This window comes from Pinus tabuliformis, chromosome 7 (genome assembly GCF_031772625.1).
Source record: "Pinus tabuliformis cultivar Carrire ecotype Pingquan chromosome 7, CPIR1, whole genome shotgun sequence".
NCBI classification, from domain to species: Eukaryota; Viridiplantae; Streptophyta; class Pinopsida; order Pinales; family Pinaceae; genus Pinus; species Pinus tabuliformis.
Genome location: NC_142293.1, coordinates 1,730,838,828 through 1,730,860,648, shown reverse-complemented (window position 1 = coordinate 1,730,860,648; position 21,821 = coordinate 1,730,838,828). Strand labels below are relative to the sequence as shown.

Here is a 21,821-nt window from a genome sequence, read left to right as displayed (position 1 = left end):
CTCAGATTTAGAAGTGCATTGTATCTTACTAACATTCCCTTGCAACACTGGTTATCTTATGACTTGAATGATCTCCATTTGTTGTGCAAGTTCATAATTTTATTGGGCATTGTTGCAAGGCACTGGTCTCACTATTTAATCTTAAGTGTCTGAAATAATCCAATCTAATCTATGCTTATTATTCAAACTTGCTAAATAATTATAATCAAGTTTATTAATATAATTGGATGCATCTCTTAGAACTTGTTGACTCCCAACAAGTTTCCCCTTCATCTCTCTCCTCTAGGGACTAACCCCCTATGCTTGCCTAGGAGATAGTTAGAACAAAGAGGGTAGGTATCAAAGTGACAGCCCCTGCCCTAAGAGTTGTAGCATTGGGTGTACAATTCGAGCGACAACAGGAAATATATTTAGGGCGGTAGATTAATCTCCCCTATTGTTTGTGGATATAGGATGGTAGTGCTCCCCTATGATGATTCTTCTTCATTAGAGTGAGACATCATTGTTCCCGATGATACAAAGAAGAGATGAGCAAAGGAAGAAGAGATCTTTTGTTGTAGAAAGAAATTCCTCCCTTGTTGAGAGGGGGTGTTGAAAATTTGGCAACTCAGAGTTGAATTTCTAAAAATAGAAAGTCTCAAGTATGACTTTCCAAAAATAGTAAATCACCTTGCTTTAATTGGTAATGAAGTATTGTTTATGGAAAATCCCTCCTAATCATCAATCAATCCTAATAGTTTAATTTCGACTTAATCATCAATATTATCATTAATATTATTATTATTATTATGATACTATTATATTATTATTAAAAAGAAATTCAAGTCACTCAATCATGGCTCTCAATAATGTTTTGTCACACTCTCATTATTGGAATGACGTAGTCCTCTTACACTCTCAGTAATGCCTTTACACTCTCTTACACTCAATAAAAGCTTGTCATAAAAGATTCCTCTTACACACTCTTTAATGCATATGTTACATTCTCACCTTTATGGCATAAGTTACTAAGGCATGCATTTCTCTCTTTAATGGCATGAGTTACACTCCCTAATTGGCATATGTAACTCTCCCTCAAGGCATGTGAGTTACTCCTTTATGATTCAAACTCCTTGCTCCTCCTATATGTGTGTGTGTGCCTCTCATCCTCTCTTCTTACTACTTTTGCATTGTGAAAGAAGAATTCGAACTTGAGAGAGAGATGGAGAGAGTTGAAGAAGATTGTGAGAGGGAGACTTGGAGAGTAAGAGCAGAACTTGATGAGCTAAGGTATATTTAGTGCTTCAATGTTTTATTGTTGATTCAATTGAAGGGAAGGTTGCTTCAGTGTGCATTTGTTGTCACTACTAGCGATCTTCATGGTACAACCTACAACTTATTCAAATTTGGGTGAGCTTACTCATTCTCTTGATATTTCATTGTATTGTATCTCTGCTGAACAATTGATTTCTAATAGAAGAAGAATTTGGTTAGGTTTTTCCCTTGTGGTTTTTGCCTTGGTCATTAGACTTAAATTCTTTGTGTCTCATTTTGTTCTTGGTTGTCTTCTATTGTGCATTTGATTTATGTTCTATCTACAATTGCTTATCTAATATTGTAGCATAAAGAAGTTTGTAATAAGTGATTGTTATAGCATAGTACATCGGGATTTCAACAATATTGTTGCCAATGCTTGCCCTAGATGATGGCACGTCATCCCTACATGCCTGTAATACCCTAACTGTGGAATTCTTAAGCATACAGTAATTGGGTTTAGAATTTTAAATGTTCCAGAAGAATATTTGGAAATTGTTTTTGCTGTTGAGGTCAATTTTGGGCTGTTGCCACTCCAAATTCGCTCTTGTTACGAAAGACCAACACCTCCCTGCCAAAGTGGGCAAAATCGCAGTACCTAGCTCCAAAATACTTCAAATATGAAGTAATTTGGCCTTTGTGCCCAAAAGCTTCAAGGACAATTAAGGTTGCTCTAACTATAGTTCTTCACTGTAAGTTATTCCTTCCTGCATTGCGTTCTCCAGGCCAACCTCCCCTTCGAAAGCAAACTCCCTTTTCTTATATAGGACCCTCATCTGTTTCAGGGCGGTGATTTTTTTGTTCCCAATTCCTCCAGCGAAGGGTTAAATGATAAGCTTGGGCTTACTGTTGAACAGGCATCCGCCACCTGCGTCTATGGTTGACAACATTCTCTTTTAAACTCTCATAATATTTATAGACCATATATGTTACATGCCTTATATTGTGTTCATAATATGGTTTTGGTAAAGTTTGCATAGGGTCCTTTTATGTTTTATTATCTTTTAATTAATAATTATTTCTTTTAATTCCTTTGAATTTTATTTAATATAAAATTTCATTAATATAATTAATAATATCAATAATTAATACAATATTTAGTTAACATAATTAATAATATTATAGTTACCCTTTTATTTTGTAAAATACTCTGAATTTACTTTTATTCTCAATAATATGTTAATTATGGTGGTATATATATAGCAAGTCATCCACCTTAATATGCTTATTATATTCTGGTGAGTCTAGGTATTTACTTAGTATGTCAATAATTAATTCATTGGACTTTTCATAAATGGTTAGCACATACACTAATGCAATACATATGATACATGCATAAGTAGTTATTTTATGCATGTGTCGTATGTATGATAATTTTCACATTCTGTTTGTAAATTGTAGGTGGGTCATTACATACACCCCCACTCAGAAAATTTTGTCCTGAAGTTAAGGTTTATATAGTATATCAAAGTGTAATTATTTAGTGATTAGTATAATGGTTAATCACGGAAGAATTTTGTTTTATAATTGAATTTTTTTGTTAATGTGAAGGTACTTAAAATTTGAATTTTGAACATTTATAGTTTTACAAGCTTAATAGTCATACCTTGTCTCTATCGGGTTCCCAAGCCATTTTAGAATCACCCTATCTTTCCTAATCTCTTCTGATCCCATCCTATCTATCCTCTACTGGAGTATGCCATCGTGTCAGCGATACTGATCTAACGATTCATAAGTTCTAAGGGTGACATCATCGACTATATCGACCTGATTTCCCAGTAGGCATCTGGCAGTCATCATCACACATCTACGGGAGCGTGACTCGCACAGTCCTCCCATGACTCTAGGTTTTGGATGATAAACGATGAAAAATACCTCCACCCCTCCTTCAGGACCAGAGTCAACACCCTATCATAGAATCTTATTGAGCTTTAATTGTTCTTGGAGCTTTTGTCATTACGTGGTCATTTGGTAATGATGCTATCTGCATTGTTATAATGTAAATACATTATAACATATGCATCAATATATTCAAAACAATTTATATTTAAATACCAATTTTTGTATAATTCATATATGTTGTTGTCTATGATATAACATACTTGGCCATGTCCAGTCCATATATCAGTAAGTTAGCTTTCATGTTAAAATGTAGTCATTCATTTATTTCTACCTCATCAATCATGTTGATATGCAAGAATAAAATAAAATTATAGATATCTGATCCATAACATAATTCATAATTTAGATTTCATATTAAGGTTAATCAAATACTATATTGGTATCTATATTCCATCGATGTTAATTGAATTACATATTTCTTATTAGTATCCATGTATCAACAGAGTTAAGCAAATAACATATACCATGTACCAACAAAATAAAAATTCATTTTTATGTGGTAATCCAAAATAACAGTCTTAAGTATCCAACTTAAAAATAAAGTAAATATATACAAAATAAGGTTTTAAATTCCTCATAGTCAACACAAGTTGGGGTATTTTTGACATATGATCTTTGTATCTTCCCAGGTAGCCGATCCAGGCTATACTTGTCCCACTAGACTTTAACTTGGTCTACCAGGCGATTCCTCAGCTGTCAAACCCTACGTTCCAGTATACGTGATGGTTCAACCGAAATGGTTCCCTCGTCTAATATTTGTGGTTCCTTCCATTGAAAGTTATGGGATTTGTTAGTGATGTAATGTCTTAGTATAGATACATGAAATACATTATGAACTTTATGCAAGTGGGGTGGCAGTGCAAGACGATAGGGGACGGGTCCAACATTTTTCTAGAACTTTGAATGGCCCAATAAATCGGGGTGATAACTTTGTTCCTTTTCCAAACCGGATGGTGCTTTTGTTGGGTCTGATGCGAATGAAAACTTGATCTCTTACTTCATAATTCCTATCTGTCTTGTGAGCATCAACATAATTTTTTTGTCTATCTTGTGCCTCTTTCAATCATTGTCTAATTTGTTTTACCTGTTCCTCCATCTCTTGAATTAATTTTGGCCCCACTATCACCTAATCTTCTAACCTGTCCCAACTTAACGGTGTCCTGCAAGGTCTGTTGTGCAATGCTTCAAATGGAGGCATCCCGATTGAACTGTGGTAACTTTTATTGTATGCAAAGTCAACTAAGGGTAAGTACATTTGCCAGTTTGTCTGCTAGTCCATAACATACATCCTCAGCATATCGTTTAGTACTTGGTTCACCCTTTCTGTTTGTCCATCAGTCTCAGGATGATAAGTTGTACTTAAATTTAGTTGAGATCCTAAGGCTCACTGAATACAAATCCATAATCTTGAATTAAATTGTGAATCTCTATCTGATATGATTTTCTTAGGCACTCCATGAAAGCTGATAATTTCATTTATAAATACCCAAGCTACATCAGCAACTTCATAAGTGTCTCTTACGTGGATGAAATCGGCGCTTTTCGTTAATTTATCCACCACAACCAGAATGACATTATGCCTTTGTGGAGTAAGAGGTAACTCGACGATAAAATCCATAGAAATTATCTCCCATTTGGTCATAGGAATGTCGTGAGGTTGTAGGAGACTTGCTGGATGACAATGGTCAGCCTTCACTTGCTGACATTCAAGACATTTTGCAACGAATTGGACAATATCACGTTTCATGCTTGCCCAAAAGAAGAGTTTCTTTGTATCAACATACATTTTCTTTACACCAGGATGTGCACAATACAATGCTTTATGAGCTTCCTTAAGGATGGTGTTTTGGAGATCCCCACTATCAGGTATGTACATCCTTCCATGGAATCACAAAATTCCATCATCTTCTAATTCATATCTCTCAATCTTAGGTTCTTTTGGATTTTTACTATCAAGCCCGGATCTTACCTTTAAATACTAACTGTTTCTCAAGAGATGTTCTAGTACTTGCTTTCTCAAATCTGCCTTAATAGGTATGAGAAAAAATATTTGTGGTCTTCTACTTAAAGCATCTGTTACCACATTATCTTTTCCTTTAATGTATGAAATTCCAAAGTCATACTCACTTAGGAATTCACTCCATCGTCTTTGCTTAGCATTCAAGTCTCTTTGAGTAAACAAATATTGTAGACTTTGATGGTCGCTTTTGAGCATAAAGCTTCTCCCTATTAGATAGTGCCTCCATATATCTAAAGCTAGCACTACAGCGGCTAACTCTAAATCGTGTGTGGGGTAGAGTTCTTCATGAGACTTTAACTTCCTTGAGGCACATGCTATTACTCCTCTGTCCTGCATTAATACTGCACCTAATCCTTGTTTGAATGCATCTATACACACAGTGAAATCTTTGTCCATATCAAGTGCTCACAAGATTGGTGTACTAGTCAACAATATTTTAAGTTCAGAGAATGCTCTATGACATTCTTCAGTCCATTCATACCCAACTCCTTTACGCTGGAGAGTTGTGATAGGATTTGCAATTTTGGAGAATCCTTCTACAAACCTTCAATAGTAGCCAGCTAAATCCATAAAGCTTTTCACTTCATGTGCATTTTTCGGTATTGGCCATTCCATGATTGCCTTTACCTTCTCAGGATCTACTGAGATTCCTTCACAAGATATGATATGAGCCAAGTAATGAATCTTCTTCTGAAAGAAGGAACACTTGGATAACTTTCCATATAACTAGTGTTCTCTAAGGCAAAATAATACTATCCACAAATGTTCTTCATGATCTTTCTTATTTTTGTAGTAGATGAGAATATCATCTAAGAAGACTTATACAAATTGATCGAGATATTTGCGAAAAACATTGTTCATAAGGTTCATGAATATTGTTAGTGCATTGGTCAACCCAAATGGTACCACAGTGAACTCATAATGCCTGAAGCATGTTCGGAATGTAGTCTTAGAGATATCACTTTCCTTAATTCTTAATTGATGATAGCCTAATCATAGATCAATTTTTGAAAAGATAGAAGCTCCTTTCATTTGGTCGAAGAGGTCATCAATTCAAGGCATTGGATACTGATTCTTTACTGTAACTCGATTTAAGTCTCGGTAGTCTATGCATAACTGCAAGGAACCATCTTTCTTCTTGACAAAAATTACAGGAGCACCCCAAGGTGAAATACTGGGTTGAATGTGTCCTATATCCAATAGTTCCTTCAACTGAATTTGTAATTCTTGAAGTTCTGGAGCTGTCATTCTGTAAGGTGTTTTAGAGATTGGTTTTGTACCAGGTTTCAATTCTATTGTGAGATCCAGCTCTCTTTCAAGAGGTAATCCTGGTAGTTCCTTTGGAAAAACATCCGGAAATTCGGATAACACCGGAATCTTTCCTCGAACAACTCCCAGGAATCATTATTCGCTGTGAGGTGTAATTGTTTTTCCAGTTTTCTCCACCAAATCAAGGCACTTTCCCTTAACTGAAAGATGGCAATCTTTGTCTTGGAGATGGAAAAGTATTCTCTTCTCGCAAAACATCTAGTCATTCCTTCTAGCCATGCTTTGGCACGTTCTCCAGCTCGTCCCGCTGGAAATTTTGAGAGTTTGATCTTTTGCAGCCCCCTAGAAATATCTTCCTTAGGTTGTTTATAATCAAAATCCTTGGGCTCCCTTGGGTTTCTTTCCTCAAGTTGAGGTTGCTCTTCCTTGGTATTAGCTATTGGCAGCGCTTTTAATGTTTCCAAGATGGCTTCTATTGAGTGCATTATAACAGTTAACTCATGTGTTGAAGCGGTTGGCACTAATGATGGTCTTGGTGGTGGTGATGGTGATGGTGATGACACTGGTGATGGCGTTAACGATGGCAATGCTACTCGACGGCGTCATCGTTGATATGTATTTACCATCACAACTTTTTCTGGACATATAATAAAATTATGAAAATATGAGGTACACTTTTAGATTTAATATATATAATTTTGTAATTCAAGCTCGCAAACAAGTATAGTTTTTTTTTGCTATTATTGCATGCAGGCAAGTCTTACTGGGATTGAGGTCAAGGAGGGTGGTATCATCACCTCCTTGTCCTAAATCATGGTGTTTTATATTGATGTGTAATAATTCTTAGCCAAATGCATGGGTCTTCGTAGACCATAGTATTATTTCATAATACTTGCCTAGCATTTTATAATCCTAAATGCGGTTGTGGAGGGATTATTGACCTTTTATTATTTTATTTTTCCCAGAGGTCTAATTACCAAAAGTCATTAAGGCATTTTAAAACTGATGAAAGTACGGTGTAACAATGAATATATATATATATATATATATATATATATATATATATATAAAAGCTAGGATATGCATAACTATGTCATAAAATATTATTAGAAAACTATATAAAAACTAATGAATTGAACAAGAATAATTCTTCATTCAAATCAATTCTTCTCATAGTATGTTGAACATAATGATATAGTATATACAAATACCTTTAAAACTAAAAAATTGATAAGTAACACCTTTATAATTAACCCATAGGTATGCATGCCCTATATAAAACACTACAATAACATTAGTAATGTTTTCATAATCAAAACGTGAATGTAATTCAATTTTCAAATTATCCTAAGTTATGTCAAGAAAGAGGACACTATTAATAGTAGCCTAGACCTCAGGTATTCTTGACGTTTAAAGTAATCTGTTTTAAGATAATTATTTAATTGATTAAAAGTGCATAATTAAAATTATAAATAAGAAATTGTTAAATCCTAGTTAAATAACATTTATTATTTATTTTTTACTTCATCACATTAAATGTGACAAATGTACAAGAATAATAAAAATTATTTCATTAGTTGACCTAATGCTGACTAAATGTTTAAAGATCAAGCTCCACTGTCAAAATAAAAATTAAAGCAAAGGTGAAATATTTAAATATGGTCGAAGGCACATATTATAAAATGCCCTTCATTATAAATCTAAATATTTGTTACTGATCTATAAAAGCCCCAATTTAGTGGGAGTTTCCCAGTCTTCCCAGCGCTGCACACTGCTATAAATTAATATCACAATGCTCCAACTCCTCAATCCTGCAAATTCACTCAATAATCATCAGCTCAAATGAGAGAAATCTCCCGCAAAAAAACTTTGGTAAATAAACTGCACTATGACAGATAATTTGGGCCCAACAAATAAACTCAACCCCAATAGATAAATTTGGCTCTGGAAAATAAACTAGGATTAAGAAAATAAATTGGGCTCCAACGGATAAACTCAGCCCAACAAATAATTTCGGCCCATCAAGAGAAATTCAACACAGTAGAATAATTTTGGCCCTGCAAGATAAATTTGGCCCAGCAAAATATATTTTACTGCGGCAAAAATTACAGCTCCAACCAATAGAAGAATTTAATCTTGCCTCATCTCAAAATAATTTTCTTTCAGCACCTCCAATATAAACCCTCGAATAATATGCAATTAAAAGACTGAAAACCCGAAGGTTGAGCCAAGATTAATGCTCTAATACCACTGTAATGTCCCAAATTAAATAAATTTAGAACAAGCAAAAAAATTTCTTCAAATTTTAACTCAAAATTTCTTCAGATAAAAATTCTATTCATAAACCGAAGATTTCCATGTAAAATTTAAGCCAATAGAACAATGCAATCCCATAACACACTAAACAAGAAATCCTCAGCTTTATTATATTAGATAAACTGGGGTTTACATGCACATACAACCCATTTAGCTCAGATAAACGAGCCTCAAATAGATCTACAATAATATCGTAAATTGGCCTCCAAAACGAACTGAAATACAATACACTGCAACCTATGAACTCTTAATGGATTCACCAAGGCAAGAGATGGGTGCTCGCCCACTCTCACTAAATCACCCGAGGATTTTTGTCATGGGGCTACTGGTGAAGTAGAGAACCGAGTTCTCAAACCTCTCCACAAGAAATAAACACAAATCCAAGATCCAAGATGTCTCCAAATGACCTTCTCCTCCAAGCCTCTAGAAGCATCTTATTTTATTATTTTATTATTATTCTAGAAGCTCCTTCATTGACATTATCAAATGACCTTTTAATTTTATTTTATTTCACGTCACTTTTGGCCCCTTTTTCTCTAGTTAATTATTTTTCCTTAATTAAAGTCATTTTTACCTAAGGAAAATGGTAAATCACCCACCATACTCTCTTCGGCCACTAGAAGTCACTTCTCAACATCCCATCCTGTAGATTTTCTCGTTTCGGTTCCAATGAGCTATTACATTGAGGTGCTCCATCAATTATATCCCCGGAATGCCACCTCGAGCATAATTAATTAAGTTATGCCAATAATAACCGCATTTTACAGGAATTATCAGAAAGTCACATAACCAAAAACAAGGTGTGTGGAACTGCGCATGATGATGAATATGCCAAGCAAATGCCATTGGACCCCATAAAAACTCCTCAAAATGCCATCGGGACCCCTGATGACATAAACCTGCTCCCCTGACTTGACAACCACCTGCCCTGGAAATCCACTCTGGTTGTATCATGGAGGAAAATACAAATGGGGACATTACACAAGATAAATTTCAACAATAAAACATAACTAGGAACATTCACTCATCATACATGGCCCATACATGAAGCATCACTATCTAGAAACAAAATTCCCACAACTTCGCAATAATGGATGCAACAAATTAGCCCTAGTATAGCGAAATCCCAGCAACAATGTATGTAACAAAAATAGAAAAAGAATAGCATTAAAATTGCACTTACATGTATTAGAGTATATCCAACCATCAAAATTTTGCCAATCAAGAAGTTCAAGACAAGAGAAAATGATCCAAACATCAAAAATCATTCCATGCTCCAAAATTTCGTCCTCCAAGAAGGATAGTGATGTTCTCACAAGAGATACAAGTCCAAACTAAGTGATGATGCTAAAATGAATCCTCATCACTTCTATTTATACACTTCTAATGAGTTCGATTTAGCTATTTGGGCCTATATTAGCCCTTGAAATAAAATAATGTGCAAAATAACTAACTTTTGGTGACAAGCCCTCCAAACTAGCTTATAAACAAAAGAACAAGCCTCTCAAGAGGTTGAATGATCAACAATAGATGTCGTTGGGCCTTCTAAGGAGCTTTATGAAGTCCATGAGTGCCACAATGATGAATAAGACTCCCAAAAGTAGTGGACAAGGGGTTGGCCCCTTATTCTCCAAATAATAAACCTGTGGTGCTTCCAATGGGTGTGAGGGCACACAAGTAACCTCATGGGTCTCCAAGCAGGTCAAAGATGCTTGTAAACCATCTATAAGGGCTCAGATGACGGTGGAAGTGATGCCACATCAGCATACAAGTCCTGGGTCATCTGTCAAGTGCATGGTGCCATGGTACAACTGTGGGGCTAGCTAGGCATGGTGAACCAGGTGCATTTTTCTCGTCCAATAGGTGAATCTCGAGCAATCTCTGAACATCTCTGGGGATCCATGGAGTGTTGTCTACTGCTGTGGAGGCCCATGACTATCAACACACACCTTACATGTGCCAATGTAGTCCTCTGGAGGGTTAGGACCCCGTATAGGCCAAAATGAAGACCATCTGCAATCCTGCATAAGATCTAATGCGTGTCCTAACCTTCTAGTACAAAAAGTCATCAAAGGAAATCGAGTAAAAGAGCTTACAAACCATGGACAACAGGTGGGCACTTCATAATGGCATGCCCTTCCATTGTGGGCTTTGGTATGTGCTAATGTCTCTAAACTACAAATGGGGTTAAGCAAGTATCCTATTGGGTGGTTTCTACTTTTAAAGGGGATAATATGTCCAAGGTACATCCTTTAAAGGGTGGTGGGATGTGATAAAGGGATGAATGGAGTAGGGAGTGAAAGGGGAAGCCCTGGGCCACATGTTGGGGTACAAGGGTAGCTAGTAAAAGGGAAGCCCACAATTGGGTATATAATGTATAGGAGGGAGCAATTGTGGTACATGAGGTGCCCCAACCTTGATTTTTCTACCCCTTTATATGTTTTTTTTCTTTTATGATTTTTATTTAATTAACTGCTCGGAGCTCAAGAGATAAGAGCATGATGTGTAAGATATAGCAGTGGATACCCCCTTTAAGGTAGGGTGGTTCATTGCCTACCAAGGGCTGGGAAAATCATAGGTTCTTGAATGATAAAGGAGGCTCATATAGGGCTTATAGGAACCAGGGTGATGGCCATGATGATGGGGTAAAGCTCATGTACTGGCTTTTGCCCACGTGCTAAATGTGTTTGTCCCGACCATCTTTTGCATTTTGTGGTACATTTTCCTGTTGAATGTGGCCAATTATGCTTTTACTTTTCTTTTCAACTGCATCATTCCAGGCCTGACCCAAGGTGTGGGCAAGAGGAGGGGGAAGGCTAACCCTATGTGGACCCAATGGAGGAATGTGGACCCAAGTGGGAGAAATGACAAATGGGTTATAATGAGTGGAAGGGGAGTGATATATGTGGATGAGGGAGCGGGACCATGCAACCAAAATCAAGATTTCCCATGCAGTACCATCCCTAAAGCCCAAAGGTCAGTAAAGAGATCCCACTGAACTAGGGTCCAAGGTTAACATCGAAAAGAGGTCCAAGGGACAAGAGCATAGACCTAGTCCACTCTTTCCGCCGAATCTCCCCATTAATCCATGCCCAAAAGTATCCATAATAAGAAAATTACAACACTCAATTACCAAATGACAAGGTATCCCTTTGGGTTCGGGAGGCCCACCTTCAAACACACAATCATGATAGATGGGTGAGGACCACATGGCTGGCTCAGGTGGCGGAGAAATGGCATAACGAGCTAGTTCGTGGCTGCAAGGGGCTGTTAGCTGTCGACTGAGGACCATCTTGGAGAAAAATTTTGTCCTAGCGATATGACACACAAAATGGTGTGTAACATGTCCTTTATGTTGATGATCTCTTTCTGACAGGTGCAGGCCTCCTCATTTATAAATGCAAGAGGGAGAAATGTTGCACGCAGCGCCCCCCCCTTCCCCCTCCCCACGGTTCCAAGCCCCGAAGCGCGTCCTGTATTGAAGCGCCTAGGAAGCTTGGCCGGAATTGCGCTTCCGATTTTTTTGCCGCTTCCTGGAAATTCGGAAGCGTGGTACGGAAGCGCCGAAGCACGCTTCGTATGGCGCTTCGGGCGTCAGAAGCGTGGCGCTTCAGAGGAGGAAGCGTACGCTTCCAGAAAAGCGTTTAGAAAATCGTTTTTTTTTTCAAATTTTTTTTTTTTAATTTTAAGTGAGTTTGCTTGTTGGGGGTGGGTCCACCTTGGGTTAGGGTGATGAATGAAGGAAAAAAAATATAAATATAGCAGATGCTCCCTCATGGTAATGTTAAATTCTTAAAGTAAAAGTGACATTCTCCTTTATTTTTCATTTTCATCCTTTTACTTAAATTTTTAACATTACCATGAAATGACTCAGGATGTTTGAGAGTGGTTCCAGCCTCATTGGACTTCATATGGAGAAAATAGAATTTCATATCCTATTCAAAATTCAGCAGACTTAACAGTTTTCAGGAATTCAGGATCAATGGGATTGTGGCATTTCATTAGATTATATCAAATATGAAGGTATGCGATTAGCATTTAATCAAGAGCACCAAGCCCTATATGTACGCTAGTGTTGGTGGTGTTAATTGTTGAACTCCTTTGTCATGCGGCACGCCCTTAGCAAAAAATTACCTTTCAATCAAGTCAAAATCATCGATCAAGCATGTTAAGCTTTTTCTACCATATTTTAAGTCTTGAATTAGGTAGTTTGATCAAAATTGGGCAATGTTGACTAATATCCCTAGACAATCGAGGTAGAGACAAAGGCTAGACAAGAGGAGAAGAATCTAGATTCTAGATGGTTGGTGCATCTAAATGGTTGATGCTCGAATAATTAATCATTAATGTACAATGGATGCTATATCTATCTTGATTTATGCAAAACTATGCATGTTTTCATGTCTTCTACAATTAATTTGCTATTTGGGATGTTTGTTTTGAGTATAAATGTAAAAAAATATAAATATATATATATATAGCAGACACTTCCGCAGACGCTTCGCTTCCTAGATTTTTGGAAAATGACGTTTCCGCGTCCCCGCTTCCAAAAAACACTTCCGCTTTGACCCCGCTTCGTGCAACATTGAGAGGGAGTTAACTTTTGAGTTTTCGAGATGAAGGACCTAGCATTGATGCATTATTTCCTAGGCCAAGATGTCTGGCAAAAGCCAGGCGAGATTTTCCTTTCTCAAGGAAAATACATTGTGAAGCTACTAGAGAGATGTGGGATGGTGGAATGCAAGTCTGTGTCTACTTCGATGGAACTCAACTTCAAGAAGCTATGTGGAAGTTTTGTTGGGCCCGAATTGGCAAACCCTTCTGAATATAGAAAACTTGTGGGGACCTTGATGTTCTTGGTAAACTTAGAACTAGAAATATGCTTCGCTGTAAATACTTTGGGTCAATTTATGGTTGAGCCTCATCACATACATTGGATTGCTGCTAAGAATCTCTTGAGATATCTCCATGGCACAATCAACTATTAGCTACTACCGATAATTTGAGGCTACATGGATATTCTGATGCTAACTAGGCTGGCAGTGTGCTGGATAGAAAGAGCACGTCAGGATGTTGCTTCTCATTGGAATCTGCTTCAATTTCTTGGACGAGCAGGGAGTAGAAATTGGTTGCTCTAAGCACTGCTAAGGTCGAATACATTGCAGCTAGTATAGCCTGCTGTGAAGCTATTTTGTTGAGGAAGCCCTTCAGTGAGCTATTTGAGGACATGCTACATACCACCATGATCTATTACGATAAACAGAGTGGGATTCGCCTTTCAGAGAATTCTGTGTTCCACGACCATGCCAAGCATATTGATATTATGTACCGCTTTATCCAAGATATGGTACAACAGGGAGCAATAAGGCTCCAACACATCAGGACTTATGAGCAGGTTGCTGACATCCTCATGAAGCCCTTGGGGAAGGTCAAATTCTTAACCTTCCAAGAGAGACTTGGAATTGTGGAAGGACCCTACCATGAGGGTCCTGCTTGAGTTGGACATTGATCTCTAGGAGCTCCTAGGGGCTTAGGGTACCTCATGGAGCTATGTGCGAGCATAGGGTGAGTGGTTCACCTTCCCCTATAGGTACATTGTTTACAGGGTGAGTGGTTCAGCTTCCGCTATGATGCCCCATGTTGATATATGAGAGAAAAGGGTGAGTGGTTCACCTTCCCCTATAGCTTATGATATATGCATAGGATGAGTGGTTCACCTTCTCTTATGACATATGAGCAGGATGAGTGGTTCACTTTCTCCTGCGGATGCCCTAGCATACATCCTACCCATGTAGTCTGGGACTCTTGGGAAGTACCTCTCATTTGGCCAATGAGTTGGGAAAAGAGGATAGGGACCATAGCACTATAGATGGACACATCATGTATTGTCATACTCCCTATGTCTAGGATGCATGGTGTTCAACAACTTGATTTGGGATCAAGTCCAATTAGGGTTCTACCCCTGGTTATGTGGACTGACTTTTGTCAGTGGAGAGTGGCAAGGTCTTGTGACTCACTCTCGATCAATTCTTCTTCATTATCTATATCAGTGTTCAACAAAGTTGAGACGAGATGCAGAGATGGTACATGATGACAGGATGGCATGATGATCGATGGTTTGATATTGGCAGGTGGAATTCTCCCTAGTTAAGAGGGAGTGTTAAAAATGGCAACTAAGGCCAAATTCCACTTTGGACAACTCATTTGATGGAGATAATTATTGCATTGAATTCCTCTTTTTGAGAGGACCAAAATCGACCTAAAGATCACCCAAATCGAACAAGGAGAAATGTGTTTTTGAAGTCAAGCCCACACGTGTAATTTGTCAAGGTTGGCCACATCATCATGTAGGCTCATGAAACCGAAGCAACATGTCTTTTGACCCTCAACGACTTGTTTAAATAAGGATGACCTCAAACCTCATTTGGCACCTCATCAACTCACACATCCTTCTTTCTCCTCATCTGATTGGTTCGTAAACTATTAGGCAGCTGTTTTTTCTCAGACGCGTGGCAAAAGGGAGGAAGAAAATTACAGGGCTGAAGATTTGATTTTTTTTTGCAGTTTGACCAGCATTGACTTTGAATTCTAGGCAGCTTTTGACTTCAATTTTTCTAGGAAAATCTCTGACACAGCAAGCCGCATTTATTGGGACAAAAATCTAGGTGATCTGGGCACTTTGACCTGCATTGACCACATGCTTGTTTGATTGCAGGGTTGACTTCAGGTTGACCGAATTTGATTGCATATTTGTTGACTGTTTTGGGATGATTTTGACCAGCAAGAGAGGCCAAGTTCCTCTCTCCTTTGACTGAGTTGTTTTGGGGAAGTTTGACTAGACTTTGACTGTTGTTGACTTACTAGTTAGGGTTGATTTGAGTACTATTGATTGAGGGCAGAATTGCAGATTTGACAGGGTTGTTGTGGACTGTGGTTTTGATCATCTACTGGCAAGTCTATTTTTACTTTTTTGTACTCTCTCTTTGCTGAACATTTGATATAATAATAAGAAGAATTGATCAAAGGGTTTTCCCCATCTTGGGGTTTTTCCCTGGGATTCACCAAATTCTGGTGTTCTCTTGTCTTGGCTTGTCTTCTGCTTTTATTATTCATGTTCTATCTACAGTTATTGTCAATGTGATGATTAATGTGATTGCTATTGAAAATTAAATTGGAAATTGTCATTGGGCTATCTAAAAGACATTGAAGTAATTGTTGCAAGAATAGAACATGCCATTGTTAACTAAAATTAACAAATTCAATAATGAAATACATTGATCCATATTGATCATTCTAGAATCTACATTGATTTAAAAAGTAAATTCTTCATTCATCATTCTAGATTCTAAATTGATTTTAAATTTAAATTCATCATTCATAACTCTAGAATCTATTGAGTAATAAGCAAAATAGAATGTAGTAGATACTGAAATCTGAAGACTAGAATAGTAAATTGATATAACTCAAACTCGAAAATAGTAAAGTGTGACAAGTCAAAGAATCGGTCTAAAGTCATCAATATCTAGAATCAAGACTCAAAAGTTAAAACTGAAAATTAAAAATGGACGATGACCATTGGAGTGTCATGGGGGAAGAGAGGCAACAATTAACTGGTAAGTCAGGGATCGTTGCATGGTTAACCAAGCAAAGGTAAGTTTGGTAAGTGAATGAGTGAGTTAGGGATATGTATTTTTCTTTTTAGTTTTAATTTTAATTTTTTATGTTGTTTTTTAAATTTCAAGGGTTATTAGACAAAATTGAAGGGGACATGTTCCCCCTTGAAAGGGGTGACTTTGGGCTTGGTGTTCTTGATTGAATGCTAGTTCCAAACCCTCGTACTAGAATCCAATGGAAACGTTGCTTTTCCCCCAATCCTGAAATCCTGAAAACTGTTAAGTCCACTGAATTTTGAATGGAATATGAGATTCTATTTTCTCCACATGAAGTCTGATGAGGTTGGAGCCACTCTCAAACATCTTGTCATTTCATGGTAATGTTAAAATTTTAAATAAAAGGATGAAAATGAAAAATAGAGAATGCCATTTTTACTTTAAGAATTTAACTTTACCATTAATTACATAGCATTAGTAGGCCCTAAGGTTGAATATTAAGCTTTTTCACCCATAAATTATTGTTTTCAAGCAAAATTAAGGGGGGATGCCTAGCCCTTTCTAAGAGTGGATGCCCAAAACACACTTTTTGAGGAGTCACGTCCCCCACACTAGGAAAACGCCCCCCTTGCGCCCCCCCAAAAGGGTGACCTGGAGAAATGTTTCCCTAAATGTCCCCTTGCGCATGGTGCGTGGGGTGTGAGGTGCGAGCACCTCACCCTGGGAGATGCATCCCCCTAGAGCACTGCTTTAGGCAACTATTATCTTAGCCTTTTCAAGGCTCTTTTGTTACCTTTCCTTCAATCATTAGACTTGCATCATCATTGAGCGCTCCTTTATTGAAATACCTTTTGGTGATCTTCTATACGGAAGCCTCCCTTTTGGGATTAATTTTGACCACTAAACAACTGCAGGGTAGCCACTGAGATGATAGTGATGGCTGATCTCTTGTTGCCACAAGACCTAGGTTGCCTTTTCAGGGTTTGCGCTAGGCCTGCTAGATTTTGCAGTAACAGTGGTCAATTGACCAAAAACAGTCTGTGGGGCTGAAACAACTAGGCTTGTTGGATACACAACCAATGAGGGACTGCTTGAAATATTTATTAAAGATAATACTCCTAACCATGATAATTGCACAATGTGAAAAAAGATTAAAAAAAAATAAAAAAATGATAAACTTGTATTATTATTGTTAAAAAGTTAAAATAAATAATGGCTTGCATGTTTCTAAGCTGTGCTCTGCAAGACCAAGTTACATCATACATGGCCACATCTGTAGGGATGTTTCTTAATGGATTGTAGGGGTTTACTGTGTAAATTCAGACTAAAAGAGTTTCTACACATACAATTGAATGAAACCAGAGTCCTACTGACTTTGTGAGATTTGATTTTTAAAAGTCAATTTTGCCAAATATTGTAATAATTTTTCTTTATTGTAGTGCATATCTGATTTAGATTCCCTGCAGGACAAAGGGTGGTGAAGTTGGAGATGATTCAAGGACCGAAGGTTGACAGTCAAACTGCTAAGAAGGGAGCATTTCTTGATAATAAGAATATGCATTCTGGCTTGGCACTTATTCTTGATGAGCTCCGCAAGGAACTTTCTCAAAAGCATGGTGGCATATTCCCTCATGCTGTGTTGTCCTCGCAACATATTACTATGTTATGTATTCAACAACCAACCTCAATGGAAGAGGTATGTATGTTGTAAATTATTGCCTCATAAGTGATGTTATTTGAATTTAATCACCTATGATATAGCAGGCTATTTTTTTGAAGGAACGAGACGTATTTAATTTTCTCTGCAGGTGGAGAAAGTGCTAGGGAAAAGAAAAGCGGAGCAGTATGGAAAGGAAATCCTCGATTGTATTCAACGGTATATATCCCAGGGCCCTCAAAGCACATCAGGACAATGGGTTTCACCGAAAAAACAAAAACAGACTGGGAATGAGAAGAATCGTAACAATGCTGGAGATGGGAAAAGAGTGATAACCAAGAGAGCTTTTGTGTGTGTATCTAGTAGTGATAATGAGTCAGAAGACCTAGATGAAACCAAAGATGACGACGACTTTGAAATCTCCACCATTAAAAGATCAAAAAAGGCATAAGTAGTCCATAATCCTTGAAGGGGGATCATGACCTGACATTGGCTTTGACACAAACATAAGCTCCCAATTGCTGCTTATTTTATTATTAATATCACCCTGCAGCATTGGAAAGGATATGTTGCAAGGAAAAACAGGTGAACTAAAGAACTTTTGTGAGTCAACACACAGCTTTCGTTTGTATATTCAAACACTCGTTTCTATGCAATCAACTTGGGAAAAATCAGTTTTGTCCTCAACTCTTCAATGAGAATATGAGATATCATATAACGATATGTGAATCAAAATGACACTTAACACAAACATGGATGCAAACGGAGAAAAAATTCTCATTGAATAACTTGTGATACGACATATGTTTCATGCATCCATTCTTATCCAATAGAATATGAGATGGAAAAACTCTAATTTTTTGGTTGAGCAAAGGTTGTGTTATCTTTAAAAGCTTAATTAGAGAGATTGTATTATCTTATCTGTGATTTAGTTGGAATTTAATCATTTCTTCAGTATTTACGGAGCTTTCAAGTTCAAAAGTTGTTTCTTTCATTGAGTGTTATAAGATCTTCCTGGACTAGGAAATGTGTGCTGAATTTTTTGTCAAACATAAAATATGGAATGCCTTTGGAGCACCTTTGATGAGGAAATCCATGGACCATGAAATCACAAGGTACATGTCTCTCCTATGTTATCAGGGCCGGTTGGTCGAGACCAGTCCAGACCCCTCAGCCCCCTAATGAGACACTGAATCACACCGAGAGGCCAGTTCAGTACCAACCAGCTGGTTCGTAACCGATTCAGATTGGTTCGGCTGGTGGTGCACAACCAGTGCACACTGCTGAGTTCATTGATATCCATTTCCACTTCTGTTTTGAAATGTAATAATTGTGGTACACTTGGATTCATATGATTGTTTCCTTTTCATCTTTTATATGTTTGACAGCTTATTCCATATTTGGGGCATCCCTTGTTTCTTATATCCTTCCAAAAATACCTTTGGTAGATGTAGTAACCCACGTGGCAAGTTTTCGTAAAAGTGTGACATATCAAGATTTGTTTTTTATGAAAGTAGTTATGAATGCACCACCAAATCAATCAAACAGCGCACTAGAATGGAGGAATGATGCTTGTTATTCACATCTCTAACAATTAATAAGTATAGAAGTAAGAAAAAGAATCTTCTTGAATTCTCTTGTCACTTTAGACTTGTATTTTTTGGCCTTGGAATTCTAATTCAATCTTTCATCTATTTTTTTAAATTTTAATTTTTGCAGCCCCACGGGGTAGGCAAGTTGGTAATCACAATGCAGTGAAGTTCGTTAGAAAGGCGGGCTCTGTATTGAAGGTCACGAGTTCAAATCCCCCGAACTTACCCTGGAGCTATATAGAGGGGTGAGGGCAGCTCCCAGTAGTTATAGAGGTAGCGGTCAGAATCGACCCCATGTAACGCGAGTCGCGAGGCTGCCCCTGTTGTTGATTCCAGTGTAAAAAAAACAAAAACAAAAACAAAAACAAAAAAACTAATTTTTGGCAATATCCTACAAAATTATATTGTTCTTATGTGATATGTAGTTCTCATATATATTTATGGTGCGTGCTTGAGTTAAATGCCCATCACGGTCTTTTTTGTCTGGAAAGTGTGGGATCAAATCCTTTACCATGGACCTGTTTCACTTGCCTGAATCATTTGAGTATCAAGGACGACTACTATGCCAAAGGTTTGAAGGTTAATCCCCAAGGAAAATCGCAGAACAAATATTATTGTAAAGACCACTACTGTGCCAAAGGTTTGAAGGTTAATCTCCAAGGGAAATCACAAAACAACAAATATTATTGTAGCATACAGACAAAAAAATAAAAAATCACGAAATATTAAAAAATAGACTATTAAAAAATAATTTAAATATTATGCAGTGCATGAGATACAAATCATCGAAGCTTCCCTCAAAGCATTAGAAGCTACGCGTTGTAAGGAAGGATGACCACCCTAGTACTAATGGAGTTCATATTGTAGTTTGAACTATGCATTCCATTCAACATTTATGCTGCTAACAAAGCTTAAAATTTAGAGCTTTGGTTTTTAATGGAAAATAACCTTCTTAATGCTTATTGGCCAGTTTGTTGATATATAAATGCTATTGAGCATTTGAAATAAAGAGGCTTTTTCCAATGTACTAGTATATTGGGAGAAACGAATCGCATTACCATCTAAAATCTTGGACAAAGCTATAATAAGTCAACTCATTGAAGAAACTAGTGGCACAAAGAATTATTCGGTTGATTTAACTCTAAAACAAAACATGATTACTTTCCAAAGTTATTAGATTTGATGACACACTTACTCAATTTTTTTTGTTTTCAACCAATATTTGATTTATAGTCTTGTGAAGATACTAGGGAGGCTACAACTTTTAAGCATCATCAAATTGATTTTGGTATTATCTAGGGAGAGATCACTTTTGGTTGACTAAAGCAAGTTTCATGTGTAATTTGTCTTACATTTCAAAGCCTGTGTTTTTTGTGAATTTAAATTAAATTTTGGATGTTAATCTCCCAACAAGTAGATTTGGATAGATGGGCAGTGGAACGGATTTATTTTTTAAATGGATTTGTTCTTGAGATTTTATGATGAATAAGAAGTTAGAGATGTAAAAGTAACAATTACAAAGTATTCGAGGTTACCAAGTAGTGACACAAAAGCTACCCTTTTAATGAAAATCTATTAAGAAATGCAAAAAGTTAAAGCAAACAACTAATATTGAAGGTGAAAAGAGAGCTAAAGAAGCATAATTTTGAGCTTGCATTAATTAGCTCAAAGTGGGGGATTGTTCAGTAAGCAAATTTTCATAACCCTCATTGGTAGGCATGCAATTGAAAGAGCTCAAGTTATTCAAACCAAACTTAAGCGACATTGATAATGTTAAAAATTCCTAAGCATTCGTCAGCCATTTGGAAGATTTTTTAGAGAGGGGGTTATGTAGACTTCTAGAGACACAACCTATATTATATTCTTTGAAATCTAATCATCTTAGTGATATCTCATAATAACTCTAGATGAGTTGAAAAAACACAGTAGATTATACGTCTTCCAAGCTTAAGGGATTAGTTCACATATAACAATCTTAAATGCACTCAATATTAGTGATCTTATTAATAACAATAACCCTTACTAAGGGGATGGATTTTTATTAACTTTTCCATTATACATCTTAGCCATACCTCTAGTGTGGATGAACAATTAAGCATATTTTCACATAGAAACCGAAGAATTATAACATGTCATATTCCTAACTTTGTCTCTTCGTCCTC

At 36.9% G+C, this 21,821-nt stretch overlaps 1 protein-coding gene across 1 annotated transcript in view; it reads left to right on the top strand.

The window, feature by feature from the left end:
• The window catches only part of LOC149255257 (ATP-dependent DNA helicase Q-like 2), a 142,017-nt gene extending 123,279 nt beyond the window's left edge, over positions 1-18,738 (top strand). Inside the window, exons 3-4 of the mRNA XM_089460412.1 lie at positions 17,877-18,106; positions 18,219-18,738. Coding sequence (XP_089316538.1) covers positions 17,877-18,106; positions 18,219-18,518 — 530 coding nt within the window. The 3' untranslated portion in view covers positions 18,519-18,738. The remainder of the gene's footprint in view (positions 1-17,876; positions 18,107-18,218) is intronic.
• Positions 18,739-21,821: the final 3,083 nt, after the last annotated feature.